General features: G+C 44.8%; 1 protein-coding gene across 1 annotated transcript in view; it reads left to right on the top strand.

Annotated features, from left to right (window-relative positions):
• LOC308333082 (glutamate receptor ionotropic, NMDA 2C-like) overlaps window positions 1–17,500 on the top strand; it is a gene marked incomplete at both ends in the record, with an annotated part of 94,905 nt that overhangs the window by 63,848 nt on the left and 13,557 nt on the right. The window contains 4 exons of the mRNA XM_080789277.1: window positions 1,902–2,070; window positions 5,138–5,291; window positions 6,379–6,504; window positions 7,493–7,722. Coding sequence (XP_080645403.1) covers window positions 1,902–2,070; window positions 5,138–5,291; window positions 6,379–6,504; window positions 7,493–7,722 — 679 coding nt within the window. The remainder of the gene's footprint in view (window positions 1–1,901; window positions 2,071–5,137; window positions 5,292–6,378; window positions 6,505–7,492; window positions 7,723–17,500) is intronic.

The following is a 17,500-nucleotide window of genomic DNA, read 5'->3' as shown; positions in this document are numbered from 1 at the left end:
AAGTGTCCTAAAACACAGCCAGACGGCGGTGGTTTTGTAGACTCTTTCCTAACAGCCATTGATCTGATCTGAGGCCTGTCTGAGTGTCCTTCACCACGCCCCCGCCGCAATACAGCCGGGTTCCATAAGGGCCCGGCAACGCATCACAAAAGGGGGCTCAACCCATTCTGACCTGAGATCAGATTTAAAAAAAAATCTTCTACATCCTGACAGTTTTCTGAAAAAGCTATGTTTCTCTATGTCAGTCGTTCTTCGATTTTTCAAAAAATAGCAGACCTACAAGCTCGTAGCGCGCCACTCGGTGGCGCGCTACGAGCTTGTAGATCTGCTATTTTTCAATAGCCAAAGCATAGCATGACGCTAACACCAAAAGGGGTCCCCGCCCCAAAATGGGTTAAACATGTGTCGCTTCCAGGAGAGACACAGATCAATCACTTTGATCAATCACTTTGATCAATCACAGATCAATCACTTTGATCAATCACTTTGATCAATCACTTTGATCAATCACTTTGATCAATCACAGATCAATCACTTTGATCAATCACTTTGATCAATCACTTTGATCAATCACTTTGATCAATCACTTTGATCAATCACTTTGATCAATCACTTTGATCAATCACTTTGATCAATCACTTTGATCAATCACAGATCAATCACTTTGATCACTCACAGATCAATCACAGATCAATCACTTTGATCAATCACAGATCAATCACAGATCAATCACTTTGATCAATCACTTTGATCAATCACTTTGATCAATCACAGATCAATCACTTTGATCACTCACAGATCAATCACAGATCAATCACTTTGATCACTCACAGATCAATCACAGATCAATCACTTTGATCAATCACAGATCAATCACTTTGATCACTCACAGATCAATCACAGATCAATCACTTTGATCAATCACAGATCAATCACTTTGATCAATCACTTTGATCAATCACAGATCAATCACTTTGATCAATCACTTTGATCAATCACAGATCAATCACTTTGATCAATCACTTTGATCAATCACAGATCAATCACTTTGATCAATCACAGATCAATCACTTTGATCAATCACAGATCAATCACAGATCAATCACTTTGATCAATCACTTTGATCAATCACAGATCAATCACTTTGATCAATCACAGATCAATCACTTTGCCATAGGGGGACACGACGAGCTTGTATAAACGTATATAAAGTGACTTTTCCTTTGCTATTTCACTGTACTTTAACTGGTGCACATTTGCTCGGTTCATACTTGTGCCATTACGGAAGCACTTTATAGAAGGGAGGATTTTATTGTCTGGACTTTCTATCAAAACAATCAAGTATATACGTTTCAGATAGTAGACCTTTTCCCCCATAGACGTTTCAGATAGTGAACCTTTTTAGCCTCAACTCTTGTTGTGAAAACTCACAGTAAACACAACATTTGCGGCCGATCGAAATAATAATTACAAAAGAAACAACCTTCCCCTTTTTGTCGACTTGGCAAAAACAAGAGTCAACAGTAACGCGTGTGTGTGTGTGTGTGTGTGTGTGTATGCGTGTGTGTGCGCATGTGCGTGTGCACGTATTTCTGATCATCCCCTGTATCGCTTCTTCAACCTCATGCCATCTGGACAAAGAAACAGAACCTTACCCTGGTTAAAAGGTTCGTTTCAGTAGGAGTTTTGTCCCCTCAGCCATCGCGGCATTAAACAAACTGCCCCGCCGATAGGATGGTTTCTGTACACAGTGGGGAACTCATGTTTTTTTCTTTTTGTATTGTCTTGGTGTTATGTTGTTTCTGTAGAACATATGTGCTGCTTTTGTTGTTGGTGTTGAACAGACCTGTGAAGATGAATATCCTTCGGGACAATAAAGATTATTATTATTATTATTTCAGCATCGTGGGCCAGTCGGAGCCGTACACCAAGCTGTGCTGTAAAGGCTTCTGCATCGACATCCTGAAGAAACTGTCCAAGACCATCAAGTTCTCCTACGACCTCTACCTGGTCACCAACGGGAAGCACGGCAAGCTGGTCCGGGGGACCTGGAACGGCATGATCGGAGAGGTGAGACCACATTCTGCACATAATAATAATAATAATAATAAAACTTTATTTGTATAGCACCTTTCATGACATGAAATGCAGCTCAAAGTGCTTTACAGAAAAATGGAGGATAAAAGAAAAGCAAGGCAACAACATTAAAAACAAGCAGTAATGCAATACAGTGAGGACATAAATAACAAAAATAAAAGATCAATTAAAAGCAATGTTGTAGAAGTGGGTCTTGAGCTGAGCTTTAAAAATGTCTACAGAGGCTGCCTGACGAAGGTACAGTGGGAGCTTGTTCCATGCCGACGGCCCGTAGAAGCATGTCTTCTGGATCCTGACGGTTTTCTGAAAACCCGTTCTCACAGGGTTAAAACCCTATGTCAGTGGTTCTCACAGGGTTAAAACGCTATGTTTCTATGTCAGTCGTTCTCACAGGGTTAAAACCCTATGGGCTGTATTTTGCGTGTCTTAAGTACCAGGTCTTATTCCCTAACTTGAGTAAACTAAAGACCTGGATGGGCGTGATCAATGCCATTTGGCTATTCTGAGTGGCCAAAGAGCCATTGATCACGCCTCCAGGTCTTTAGTTTACTCAAGTTATAGGGAATAAGACCTGGTACTTAAGACACGCAAAATACAGCCCTATGTTTCTATGTCAGTGGTTCTCACAGGGTTAAAACGCTACGTTTCTATGTCAGTGGTTCTCACAGAAATGATGTCACTGATGGTACGTTAGAGTACGGTAGAGTACAGTACAGTACAGTACAGTATAATATAAGTGGTCACCAGCATAGCGTGACAGCCAGGGATCCTTTGATGGCTCCTTAAACTAGGTCACCGGTTTGAAGGTATGATACCCACACCCATATGGTGGTCACGCACACACACACACGCACACACACACACACACACACACACACACACACAGTCACGGGCACACACACACCCATATGGTGCTCACACACACACACACACACACACACACACACACACACACAGTCACGGGCACACACACACCCATATGGTGCTCTCACACACACACACACACACACACACACACACACACACACACACACACACACACACAGGCACACACACACACACACGGGCACACACACACCCATATGGTGCTCTCACACACACACACACACACCCATATGGCGTTCACGCACACACACACACACACACACACACACGCACGCACAATATCATATCACATCAAACACAGCTTGCAGGTTTTACCCTGGACAGCATTACCGACTGCATTGGTTTTTCCTATATGGGGTGTGTGTGACTGTGTGTGTGCGTGTGTGACTGTGTGTGTGCGTGTGTGTGTGTGTGTGCGTGTGCTCGTGGTGAAAAAACAACATCATTTTCCACACATTTAGAGCATTTCCAAGGTCAATGTATGTATTTGTATTTTCCCTACATTATATACTATATTATATACATTCAGCTATTTTGTGTAGATTTCTGTGCTTAACACAAACGTTAAATGCCGTTGACAATACATGGAGAATTTAAGTCACGTCATGCGTCTGAGCAAATCTGTGTTTTTTGTTAAATTTGAAAGGAGAATTTACGTCATGCGTCGTCCTGACCCAAATCGACAGGTTAACGTCATGATTGATGACGTACGATTATAACAGCGCCCCTCCCTTCACACAGGTGTGATTTTTGAGGGGCCGCTATAGAGCGTCGCAGTCCCTCCCCCTTTCAGAACAACGAGTGGCCCAGGAAATGAATCGCAATGCATTTTCCCCTCATAGGCATTTCTTAAATTATTTATTTAAAGACCTTTTTAAGCGTCGTACGAAGCCAACTCTTGTCGTGACAAATCATGACAACACACACAATATTTTGGACCAAACAAATAATTACAAAGAAGAAAAACAACAAAAAAAAGTGTTGTATAAACCTGCCGTTTTTTTTCTACTTTCTATTTCTTTGTTTGGTCCAAAATATTGTGTGAGAGTTGGCTTCGTACGACGCTTAAGAGGTCTTTAAATGAATAAAGCACGAAATGCCTATATAATAGGGTCAAAATTCATTGCGATTAATTTCCTGGGCCACTCGTCGTTCTGAAAGGGGGAGGGACTGCGACGCTCTGTAGACCCTTCTGTCCGCCACACGTCTCCATATTTACCACTGAATATTAATAATTAATATTAATTAATATATTAATATTGACAATGAAAGGAGAAATTAGCTCAAATGTCCGCCTAAATACGACTATAAATATTTAACCAACGAATCACATGAATTCAGTCGTTGTCATGTGATGATGTGTGGTGATTATAGCGCCCCTCACTTCACTTTTCTTTTTTTTTAATATCAACAGTCCCTAAGATGGCAATCTTTTAATTATACTTCCTGTGAACGGAAACATAATGACGGAAACATAACGACATAGATATGATGAATATTAAATTAACCTTGATTGAATTCACCTTTGTGGTTCCCATCGCTGCAACGTTCCTCCAAACCATAGCCTGTCAGTCCTTGTATATATATATTATATATCGATACAGTCTATTGCACATCAGAGACGTATTTACAGATAATGTGAGCATGCTGTATTAACCCATTCTGAACGGGAACCCATTTTGGTTTTAGCATCATGTTATGCTTTAGCTATTGAAAAATAGCAGATCTACAAGCTCATAGCGCGCCACCGAGTGGCGCGCTACGAGCTTGTAGGTCTGCTATTTTTTGAAAAATCGAAGAACGACTGACATTTTTTTAGAATCTGATCTCAGGTCAGAATAGGGTTAATCAGACCAGTGTGTGTGTGTGTGTCCAGTGGAAAACACTGGTATGAATCTGATCTCAGGTCAGAATGGGGTTAATCAGACCAGTGTGTGTGTCCAGTGGAAAACACTCGTATGAATCTGATCTCAGGTCAGAATGGGGTTAATCAGACCAGTGTGTGTGTGTCCAGTGGAAAACCTCGTATGAATCTGATCTCAGGTCAGAATGGGGTTAATCAGACCAGTGTGTGTGTGTCCAGTGGAAAACACTCGTATGAATCTGATCTCAGGTCAGAATGGTGTTAACGTGTCATGCCGCCTCTCTCCACCAGGTGGTGTACCGGCGCGCGGACATGGCCATCGGCTCCCTCACCATCAACGAGGAGCGGTCGGAGATCATCGACTTCTCCGTCCCCTTCGTGGAGACGGGCATCAGCGTCATGGTCGCCCGCAGCAACGGGACCGTGTCGCCCTCCGCCTTCCTCGGTGAGACCCCCGGGGACCGCACGACAATAATAGAGCACCGAAGTCCTGACGTAACTCGCTCATCCCGACGATTCCCCTGGTTCGCGGAAGTAATTTCTCTATGGAGAATAACATGGGGTGATCTTAATATCGTCTACTATAAGCGTTGTGGTCCAAAAATAAACAAGCTGTCTCTGCGTTATTGTCAGGGAGGTGTCTCTGTATCGTTTGCAACAGTCAGTCACTCATATATGATACAGTCTGCTTCTAGCGAAAATCTAACTAATTCAGCAGCAGTAACATTAGCGTTTTCTCTCAGTCAGTTGATTCTTCATATCCATATGAGTGAAGCGGCCGGGGTGACATGTTTATTTTTCAAACACAGTTGTTATATGAGGCGATCTAAAATGGCCTCAATGGGGATTTCAATGCAACTAAACAAATACATGAACCTGGGGACTGACGCCCTCTACTGGAAGTGACGTCAGACTTCCGTGCTCTATACCGTTGGAACTACTGGGAGGGGACCGCACGACAATAATACCCTTTGAATCGGGGCCCTCCGACCCCGACAAGCACTTCAAGAACGTCAGGCATCTGCAGAACTTTAAATTCCATGTCCATGTTTTTTGTGAGGGTACCCTCACAAAAAACATGCAGTAATTCTGGTCTCTAAACTGCCTCCCCCTGGCCAGCCGGGGCGTCTGATGGAGGGGAAAGGAACTGGTTGGAATAACGTGTTCCTTCCACGCGCTACGACGTCCAACCAGGGAAACTCCCCCCCTGTCAGGTGTAAAGGAGCAACTTGGACACTCAGGCATGAAGGAAGCATGAGTTCAAGTCCGTTGCTCTCCCCTTGTCCCCCATATATGGGGACTAGGTTGGTCTCCCCTTGTCCCCCATATATGGGGACTAGGTTGGTCTCCCCTTGTCCCCCATATATGGGGACTAGGTTGGTCTCCCCTTGTCCCCCATATATGGGGACTAGGTTGGTGGAGGGTGTGTAGAGCCCAGGATCACATTAGATGATTGACACAGGGGTGAAAAATGGGTTACAAAATCGTGGGATAATAATCGTCTCTCTCTCTCTCTCTCTCTCTCCACCCAGAGCCCTACAGTCCAGCGGTTTGGGTGATGATGTTCGTGATGTGTCTGACCGTGGTGGCAGTCACCGTCTTCGTGTTCGAGTACTGCAGTCCCGTTGGCTACGACCGCAGCCTGGTCAGCGCTAAAGGTACGCCTTTTACTGACCCACCGCAGCCTGGTCAGCGCTAAAGGTACTCTTTACTGACCCACCGCAGCCTGGGCGAGAGACATTTATTTGTTAAGTTTTATCGGTGAGAAATCCATTCAGCAAAAAAAATGGGCTTTAAATCGTGATGTGTTGTGAGCTTGTAAATATGCTACTTTTGACCAGCTGTCAAAGTACAAAACAAGGTTTCTGTAGCGCTCAAACGGATTGTCATGCTGCACCTTTATCTGGGGGGACCCCCTGGGGGCCCCTGAAAGGGACCCCTGGGGGTCCCCAGACCACACTTTGAGATTAGAGGTCCCTTTTTATGGGGCGGGGGGTGGGGAGGGGGGAGGGGGGGGCTAATCAATCCCAGAATGCAACGCTGACAGAGCACGCCAATGACCTGAAAGGTCACTTCGCCGCTTTAATTAGCGTCGGTCGCTACGCTAATCGAAGTGGTGATTGATGGTGTCGGTTCTCCCCCTCCCCCCCCCCCCCTCTGTTGGCACTGGTGGAAAGGAACAGAGTACTTTTACTGGTGGAAAGGAACAGAGTACTTTTACTGGTGGAAAGGAACAGAGTACATTTACTGTACAATCTGAACTACATTATGTCTACATTGTGTAACTGTTTGGAGAGCATCCTTCATGGTTGCGACGCGTTGTGAGCTTGTAGATCAGCTATATGCAACCAAGTGTACTGGATCTCTTGTCCACTACAGTCCCTTCCTAACATTTTAGTCTAGTTTGTATTTGTCGACGAAATTGTCAGTATATTTAGTTTTTAGTTTTAGTCAGCGTAGCTTAGTTTTCATTTAGTTTCCGTTTTGTTTTAGTCAGTGAAAACAGTTTTAGTCAGTTTTAGTCAGTTTTAGTCAGTTTTAGTCAGTTTTAGTCAGTTTTAGTCGACGAAAACAGTTACAAACTGTTACATAACACACTCTCTCTCTCTCTCTCTCTCTCTCTCTCTCTCTCTCCCCCACCCCCAGCTCCGGGCGGGCCCACCTTCACCATCGGTAAGTCGGTGTGGCTGCTGTGGGGCATCGTGTTCAACAACTCGGTGCCCATCGAGAACCCCAAAGGCACCACCAGTAAGATCATGGTGCTGGTCTGGGCCTTCTTCGCCGTCATCTTCCTGGCCTCGTACACCGCCAACCTGGCCGCCTTCATGATCCAGGAGCAGTACATCGACACGGTGTCTGGGCTGAGCGACAAGAAGGTGAGAATTATGAACTGATCCAGGAGCAGTACAGAGACACGGTGTCTGGGCTGAGCGACAAGAAGGTGAGTTTATAAACTGATCCAGGAGCAGTACAGAGACACGGTGTCGGGGCTGAGCGACAAGAAGGTGAGTTTATAAACTGATCCAGGAGCAGTACAGAGACACGGTGTCTGGGCTGAGCGACAAGAAGGTGAGTTTATAAACTGATCCAGGAGCAGTACAGAGACACGGTGTCTGGGCTGAGCGACAAGAAGGTGAGTTTATAAACTGATCCAGGAGCAGTACAGAGACACGGTGTCTGGGCTGAGCGACAAGAAGGTGAGATTATAATGAGCTAAAATAAATGCAATTATGTTTGTTTATTCAACTTTCAGCATGCATGATCACAGGTTTTAAAAGACAGAGGTGTCATTAAAAACACTGAATTATTTTGCCGATCACAAATATAAAACTTCAAATCCAAGTGTGGAACTATAGTGGTCCTCTGGAGTGAGTGTGGAACTATAGTGGCCCTCTGGAGTGAGTGTGGAACTATAGTGGCCCTCTGGAGTGAGTGTGGAACTATAGTGGCCCTCTGGAGTGAGTGTGGAACTATAGTGGTCCTCTGGAGTGAGTGTGGAACTATAGTGGTCCCCTGGAGTGAGTGTGGAACTATAGTGGCCCTCTGGAGTGAGTGTGGAACTATAGTGGCCCTCTGGAGTGAGTGTGGAACTATAGTGGCCCTCTGGAGTGAGTGTGGAACTATAGTGGCCCTCTGGAGTGAGTGTGGAACTATAGTGGCCCTCTGGAGTGAGTGTGGAACTATAGTGGTCCTCTGGAGTGAGTGTGGAACTATAGTGGTCCCCTGGAGTGAGTGTGGAACTATAGTGGCCCTCTGGAGTGAGTGTGGAACTATAGTGGCCCTCTGGAGTGAGTGTGGAACTATAGTGGCCCTCTGGAGTGAGTGTGGAACTATAGTGGCCCTCTGGAGTGAGTGTGGAACTATAGTGGCCCTCTGGAGTGAGTGTGGAACTATAGTGGCCCTCTGGAGTGAGTGTGGAACTATAGTGGCCCTCTGGAGTGAGTGTGGAACTATAGTGGTCCTCTGGAGTGAGTGTGGAACTATAGTGGTCCCCTGGAGTGAGTGTGGAACTATAGTGGCCCTCTGGAGTGAGTGTGGAACTATAGTGGGTCTCTGGAGTGAGTGTGGAACTATAGTGTAGTGAGTGTGGAACTATAGTGGCCCTCTGGAGTGAGTGTGGAACTATAGTGGCCCTCTGGAGTGAGTGTGGAACTATAGTGGCCCTCTGGAGTGAGTGTGGAACTATAGTGGGTCTCTGGAGTGAGTGTGGAACTATAGTGTAGTGAGTGTGGAACTATAGTGGCCCTCTGGAGTGAGTGTGGAACTATAGTGGTCCTCTGGAGTCTTGTTTTCTCCTCTCCTCAACAGTTCGTCTTGTTTTCTCCACTCCTAAACAGTTAGTCTTGTGTTTCTCCTCTCCTCAACAGTTAGTCTTGTTTTCTCCTCTCCTCAACAGTCAGTCTTGTTTTCTCCTCTCCTCAACAGTTAGTCTTGTTTTCTCCTCTCCTCAACAGTTAGTCTTGTTTTCTCCTCTCCTCAACAGTTAGTCTTGTTTTCTCCTCTCCTCAACAGTCAGTCTTGTTTTCTCCTCTGCTCAACAGTTAGTCTTGTTTTCTCCTCTCCTCAACAGTTAGTCTTGTTTTCTCCTCTCCTCAACAGTTAGTCTTGTTTTCTCCTCTCCTCAACAGTTAGTCTTGTGTTTCTCCTCTCCTCAACAGTTAGTCTTGTTTTCTCCTCTCCTCAACAGTTAGTCTTGTTTTCTCCTCTCCTCAACACTTAGTCTTGTTTTCTCCTCTCCTCAACAGTTAGTCTTGTTTTCTCCTCTCCTCAACACTTAGTCTTGTTTTCTCCTCTCCTCAACACTTAGTCTTGTTTTCTCCTCTCCTCAACAGTTAGTCATGTGTTTCTCCTCTCCTCAACAGTTAGTCTTGTTTTCTCCTCTCCTCAACACTTAGTCTTGTTTTCTCCTCTCCTCAACACTTAGTCTTGTTTTCTCCTCTCCTCAACAGTTAGTCTTGTTTTCTCCTCTCCTCAACAGTTAGTCTTGTTTTCTCCTCTCCTCAACAGTTAGTCTTGTTTTCTCCTCTCCTAAACAGTTAGTCTTGTTTTCTCCTCTTCTCAACAGTTAGTCTTGTTTTCTCCTCTCCTCAACAGTTAGTCTTGTTTTCTCCTCTCCTAAACAGTTAGTCTTGTTTTCTCCTCTCCTCAACAGTTAGTCTTGTTTTCTCCTCTCCTCAACAGTTAGTCTTGTTTTCTCCTCTCCTCAACAGTTAGTCTTGTTTTCTCCTCTCCTCAACAGTTAGTCTTGTTTTCTCCTCTCCTCAACAGTTAGGCCCTTTCCCAATTCGTTTTTTAACCCTACCCCTCAGCCCTTGCCCCTTCCCCTTGTTCCTACATAATGAGTGTCAAGGGGTAGGGAGATGAATCATCCCCCTAGGAATCGGAATGTCCCTTATAGATTGCTACGTCATCGCTGTGCGACGCAATTGTGCGACGGAAACCCTTGGACGTAAACATCCCGTTTCAGTGTTTATTGGGTAACTTAGCAACCGGTTTCTTCTTCTTCTCTGCGTTTTATGGCGGATCGCACCAACATAAAAGTGCATACCGTCACCTACTGTCCTCTTTCCGCGCCGTACTGTACTGTAGTGTACATTATGGCAGTACAATTGAGATAACCCTTCCCCAAACTTTGATGGCATTTCTGTCTCTAGGACCCCCAATTTATATTGTAATATCAATGTTAATTAACTCTGAGAGTGTACAAACTATCATTTAGCCCATAACCCACTTTGGAAACTACTTTCCATTTGATTTAAGCTGTAGAGATGGAACGTAAATATAACATCGCTGTGGTTATGATAAAATAAATATATTGTAATTTTGTCTCATGTTGGTAGCCCACCATGTATGCAGAATGTAATTCACCTGCTCAACAGTTGTACCTGATTCATTGATTATTGTCTTAACAGTTTGTATAGCATGGGTACATATATATATATATATATATATACAGGGTTAGAAAAAGGAAAAACAATTTACAGTATAGAAAGAAGGGGCTGTGGTCACTGTTCATTGTTTTTAATATCATTAAGAACAGAGTCATTTTCTATCAATGAAAATGCCATCGTGATTCATCTCCATCCAATGTACAGTCTGCACAGCAGCTTGCAATCTGTTCCATATGGTTTGCCTGGGGAAAAACACAACACCATTGCTAATTAGTTATGTACGTTTTGCAACTTGTGGGGATTAGCTTAACATTGGTCATGATAAAACCATCACTGCAGCGAGTAGCCAACGTTATGCAGTGACAGCGTTATGTAGGTACAGTAGGCTATTTCACGGCTTTTAAGAGCTCCAAAACTGCAGAATGTTGACATATCGTGGTCTGGGGGGTCGGACTTATGCCTGCTAATAAGCTAGCTTGCATCCGAGTTGTATCACCGGCGCACGAGCGCTAAATAAAAAAGAATAAAGCGCCGATGCGGTGCCAAATGAATGGGTAACGTTGTATGAATCCAACACCGTATCATTCATATCGTTAGTTCACGTGAGGTAACGTTAATCTTTGCTATAGATTGTGATATTTTTGGCGATGCAGATTGTTAATACATTCAAATAATATTGGTTATTATAATATTTTTCCATAATAAAGGACATAAAAGGCTTCTTACCTCGTCCGCCTTTCAGCCCTCAGTGATGTTGCTCCGTTTTGAGTCCGGTCGCGATGTCCCTTCAAACGAAGGGGATTCTACCCCTCTCCCTCAGCCCTAACCCTCGCTCCAAAGAGAATTGAGAAAACCCTTCCTCCTCACGTGAACGCGCATAAGCAAGGGCAAGGGCTAAGGGCCAGGATGAAGGGGGGAATTGGGATTGAGCCTTAGTCTTGTTTTCTCCTCTCCTCAACAGTTAGTCTTGTTTTCTCCTCTCCTCAACAGTTAGTCTTGTGTTTCTCCTCTCCTCAACAGTTAGTCTTGTTTTCTCCTCTCCTCAACAGTTAGTCTTGTTTTCTCCTCTCCTCAACAGTTAGTCTTGTTTTCTCCTCAACAGTTCGTCTTGTTTTCTCCTCTCCTCAGCAGTTAGTCTTGTTTTCTCCTCTCCTCAACAGTTAGTCTTGTTTTCTCCTCTCCTCAACAGTTAGTCTTGTTTTCTCCTCTCCTCAACACTTAGTCTTGTTTTCTCCTCTCCTCAACCGTTAGTCTTGTTTTCTCCTCTCCTCAACAGTTAGTCTTGTTTTCTCCTCTCCTCAACAGTCAGTCTTGTTTTCTCCTCTCCTCAACACTTAGTCTTGTTTTCTCCTCAACAGTTAGTCTTGTTTTCTCCTCTCCTCAACACTTAGTCTTGTTTTCTCCTCTCCTCAACAGTTAGTCTTGTTTTCTCCTCTCCTCAACAGTTAGTCTTGTTTTCTCCTCTCCTCAACAGTTAGTCTTGTTTTCTCCTCTCCTAAACACTTAGTCTTGTTTTCTCCTCTCCTAAACACTTAGTCTTGTTTTCTCCTCTCCTCAACACTTAGTCTTGTTTTCTCCTCTCCTCAACAGTTAGTCTTGTTTTCTCCTCTCCTAAACACTTAGTCTTGTTTTCTCCTCTCCTAAACACTTAGTCTTGTTTTCTCCTCTCCTCAACACTTAGTCTTGTTTTCTCCTCTCCTCAACAGTTAGTCTTGTTTTCTCCTCTCCTAAACACTTAGTCTTGTTTTCTCCTCTCCTCAACAGTTAGTCTTGTTTTCTCCTCTCCTCAACACTTAGTCTTGCTGCCATGACTGTCTCTGTATCAAAAATAGTAATTTGTTAGTTACAGTACTTAGTTACAGTACTTAGTTACAGTACTTAGTTACAGTCCTTAGTTACAGTCCTTAGTTACAGTACTTAGTTACTTGACAGCGGTGTCGTCGATACTTCTCCTCTGTCTCAGAGCGCTGAGCGCTCAGCGGCCAAATGTCAAACCGCGTTCGCGCCCGAAAACGCCGTCGTTCGATCTTCTGCTCACGCACGCACACAGAGGGTACAGCCACCAACGCAACAAGGCCTAAAAGCTTAATAAAAAAAAAGCCTCCCCCTGGCCAGCCGCGGCGCCTGATGGAGGGGAAAGGAACTGGTTGGAATAACGTGTTCCTTCCACGCGCTACGTCCAACCAGGGAAACTCCCCCCTGTCAGGTGTAAAGGAGCAACTTGGACACTCAGGCATGAAGGAAGCATGAGTTCAAGTCCGTTGCTCTCCCCTTGTCCCCCATATATGGGGACTAGGTTGCTCTCCCCTTGTCCCCCATATATGGGGACTAGGTTGGTCTCCCCTTGTCCCCCATATATGGGGACTAGGTTGGTCTCCCCTTGTCCCCCATATATGGGGACTAGGTTGGTCTCCCCTTGTCCCCCATATATGGGGACTAGGTTGGTCTCCCCTTGTCCCCCATATATGGGAACTAGGTTGGTCTCCCCTTGTCCCCCATATATGGGGACTAGGTTGGTGGAGGGTGTGTAGAGCCCAGGTTCACATTAGATGATTGACACAGGGGTGAAAAATGGGTTACAAAATCGTGGGATAAAAAAATATATAAAAAAAAAAAAAGATTAATCACGCATCTCGTGTTCACCCTACGCACTCTCACATGGTATTTGGATGAGGCTGAACCTTTTTCCCTTTCATATTATTTAACTTCAATGTTTTAATGGAAGTCAATGGCAGTCGGATCGGGCGGAAACCATGCCCAAATATGGAGTTATTATGTCACAGATACATCATAGTGACATCACAGATTGGTCACATGAGGCCACACCCTCATTGGACCCCGTCATAGTTTTGTTTTTATTTGTTGTTGTTAGTCATGGATTCCAGTTCCCACCTGATGTCGTGTGTGAGTTCTGATTGGTCCAGATCGTGCTGAATAACTGCTAGCTTGCATAACGTCTTGAGACTAGGAGTTAAGTCTAGCATGAACAGGTTATCAGGTGTGATTTGTCCTCCAAAGAGGATGATACGATCTCCCACAATGCAACTGCACATCCTGTACTTCTTAGACGGGCGTTTCCCCTTGGGCTCAACCTTCTTCCAGGAGAAGGTCTCTGGGTTGAATTTCCACAGATCATTGAAGGTCATGTTATCATTCCAGCCACCACATATGTACAGCTCTCCATTGTAGGTAAAGGCTGAATGACCACAGCGTCTTTCTGGAAGAAGCTGTGCAGAAGGTGTGCTCAGCCAGACATTGGTCTCTGTGTCAAACACTCTGATGGTGTTGAGGTACCGACCCCCCCTCCAGCCCCCAAATACAAACATCTTTGTCCCAATGATGGTAGCAGAGTGACACCATGAAGCAGGAGGTGGAGTTCCTCTGGTGTTAATTGAAGTCCAGACCATTGTGCTGGTGTCCAACTTGTACATGTCATTAGTGTATCCAGTCAGCTGGTTGTATCCTCCATGGATAAACATGGCCTTCCCCAAAACACAGGCTGAGTGGTCGCTCCTCGCCTCTGGAATGTTTCCAGAAACCTTGGGCCGGAACCATCCGTGGGTGTCCACATCAAATCCATAAAGAACGTTGCAGTACGTCTGTGTGTCACATTTATAACCTCCAAAAATATAGATATCTTCCATCAGAACAGCTGTGTGGGAGCGGCGATTGGCCGGAACCTCAAGGATACATTCTGCTCTAAATGTTGTCACTGGCGTCAACTTCCTCCAGCGTAAAGGCACTGTGTTGAAGACGTGAACATCAATCTGATCATCCCTGTCCTTCCAGGACCCTCCAAATGAGTAGACTTTGTCTCCCACGGCAACAGCAGCTTGATCGGCGTTATGAGGCCCTCTGTTCACATGCAGCGTCCAGCAGAACATTTCTCACAACAGATCCTCCAGGGTTTAAATTAGCTTCTTCCAGTGTCGTTTTGTAACAGAATGGTGTCCTGTTGTGTGCTCTAACACTTATATTGGTTCAGTGGCACAAACGTCACGCAAGGTTTGACCAATCCACAAAGCTGATGGGTTGGGCTGGCCAATCAAGGAAGTTGATGACTGTTGATGTCCCTAATATGGTAAATTTATCACCATAGCAACCAAATTGTTCCAGCAGCTGAAAACCCTTGTTTTAATGGACTAATGGTTGTTTACTTGTTGTTGTTGACTAGTGTTGACTAATATCACTGAGCAGATATTAGTCTGGAACTTTGGCGTGGAAGATCTTTTTTTTCCAGGGGGCAGTTACAAACACGTCATGATGCAGCCAAGTCTAGGGACTTTTAATGTTTGTTTAGCAGTGTAGTTCCTCTCCTGAACACTTAGTCTTGTTTTCTCCTCTCCTAAACACTTCGTCTTGTTTTCTCCTCAACAGTTCGTCTTGTTTTCTCCTCTCCTGAACACTTAGTCTTGTTTTCTCCTCTCCTCAACTGTTAGTCTTGTTTTCTCCTCAACAGTTAGTCTTGTTTTCTCCTCTCCTCAACAGCTAGTCTTGTTTTCTCCTCTCCTCAACAGTTAGTCTTGTTTTCTCCTCTCCTCAACAGTTAGTCTTGTTTTCTCCACTCCTCAACAGTTAGTCTTGTTTTCTCCTCTCCTCAACAGTTAGTCTTGTTTTCTCCTCAACAGTTATTCTTCTTTTCTCCTCTCCTCAACAGCTAGTCTTGTTTTCTCCTCAACAGTTAGTCTTGTTTTCTCCTCTCCTGAACAGCTAGTCTTGTTTTCTCCTCAACAGTTAGTCTTGTTTTCTCCTCAACAGTTAGTCTTGTTTTCTCCTCTCCTCACGCACGCACGCACGCACGCACGCACGCACGCACGCACGCACGCACACAGAGGATACAGCCACCAACGCGACAGAGCCTAAAAGCTTAATCACGCTCTCGTGCATATGCACGTTTGTTCACCCTACGCACACACGTGCACTAACAGCATACAGTCACCAATACACACACACACACACACACACACACAACACAATACACTACACACACACACACACACACACACACACACACACACACACACACAGAGAGGATACAGCCAACGCAACAGAGCCTTAAAGCTGGTGGGAAGCTTAACGCCGGGGTTCATTAAACCACGTCCAGATTCACTGGAGATAAATCTATACCGTAGCTTTGTAGAGCTTGTAGATCGGCTATATTTCACAGTGCCGTCGCCGTGCATAAATAAATAAATAGATTCCCACATCGGGCGTCTTTCAGAGGTCTCTCTGCTCTGTTCATCGATGAGCGTCTCCACGCTCTCCCAGGCAGGGATTAACCCGTTCTGACCTGAGATCAGATTCTATAAAAATGTTCTTCCACATCCTGACAGTTTTCCATTCTGACCTGAGATCAGATTCTATAAAAATGTTCTTCTACATCCTGACAGTTTTCCATTCTGACCTGAGATCAGATTCTATATAAAATGTCTTCTACATCCTGACAGTTTTCCATTCTGACCTGAGATCAGATTCTATAAAAATGTCCTTCTACATCCTGACAGTATTCTGAAAAAGCCATGTTTCTAGGTCAGTCGTTCTTCGATTTTTCAAAAACAGCAGATCTACAAGCTCGTAGCGCGCCACCGAGTGGCGCGCTACGAGCTTGTAGATCTGCTGTTTTTCAATAGCTAACGTATAACTTAATGCTTGAAACACCAAAAGGGGGTTCCCGCCCTGAATGGGTTAATACATTCAGACCTGACACTATAGATTCTACAACATTCAGCAGAAAAAGAAAAAAGAACATGTTTCTATATCAGTGTTTCTCAACCTTTCTCACGTCAAGGGACCCCCCAGAATTATCCTCATTTGGCCGCCGACCCCCATCTGAAAATATGTTGTTCCAGGGACCCCCCCCCCTCCCCCCTCCAGAAGCAAATATATCAGTTAAAAACGTTCGCTCTGAAAGAAAATATATTCAAAGATTTGTGCCACAATTTTCACGATTCCCCCCCCCCCAAAAACAGCAGATCTACAAGCTCGTAGCGCGGCACTACACAAGCTTGTAGATCTGCTATTTAAAGTTTAAAATAATATGGTTAAAGTGGTTAAAAGCTATATAATATAAGGCGACACGACACGCATGCGTTCCCGGTCTTAATGGGTTAACACCAACGCCTCGGTGATCTATAGCTGTATTAAGAGACTATGTTAATGCTGTGTGGACGTGTGCTCCGCGCACAGCGGTCCTATAGATTAGTTAAATCTATTACCCTGTGGAGGGATTAGCGTCTGTAGCGCACACCGCAGCAGTAAGTAAGTAAGTAAGTAGCCTTGCTCGGGGCCTATCTCCTGTTTCTGTAGCCATGAGGGAGCTTGATGTACAAGTACACCCCCTGGACATGACGCTAGTATGTCGCAGGGACTTATACCCCCCAATCCAACCCTTGATGCTGAGCAGGGAGGCACTGGGTCCCATTTTTAGTAGCCTCTGGAACTCAGACGTTTTTATTTCCAGGAAGTCTGGGACTGAGTATAGCGCAAACGTCAATCCCTCTCTGCTGATTTCTCATCGTCTGCACCTTTGTTGAATAGTATAAGTAAGTATGATAAGTATATAAGAACTATAGTGGCCCTCTGGAGTGAGTGTGGAACTATAGTGGCCCTCTGGAGTGAGTGTGGAACTATAGTGGCCCTCTGGAGTGAGTGTTGAACTATAGTGGCCCTCTGGAGTGAGTGTGGAACTATAGTGGCCCTCTGGAGTGAGTGTGGAACTATAGTGGCCCTCTGGAGTGAGTGTGGAACTATAGTGGCCCTCTGG

This window comes from Protomyctophum bolini (genome assembly GCF_963924005.1).
Source record: "Protomyctophum bolini genome assembly, chromosome: 18".
Taxonomy (NCBI): domain Eukaryota; kingdom Metazoa; phylum Chordata; class Actinopteri; order Myctophiformes; family Myctophidae; genus Protomyctophum; species Protomyctophum bolini.
The sequence above is the reverse complement of the archived record's forward strand: the minus strand, read 5'-3'. Positions and strand labels throughout refer to the sequence as shown.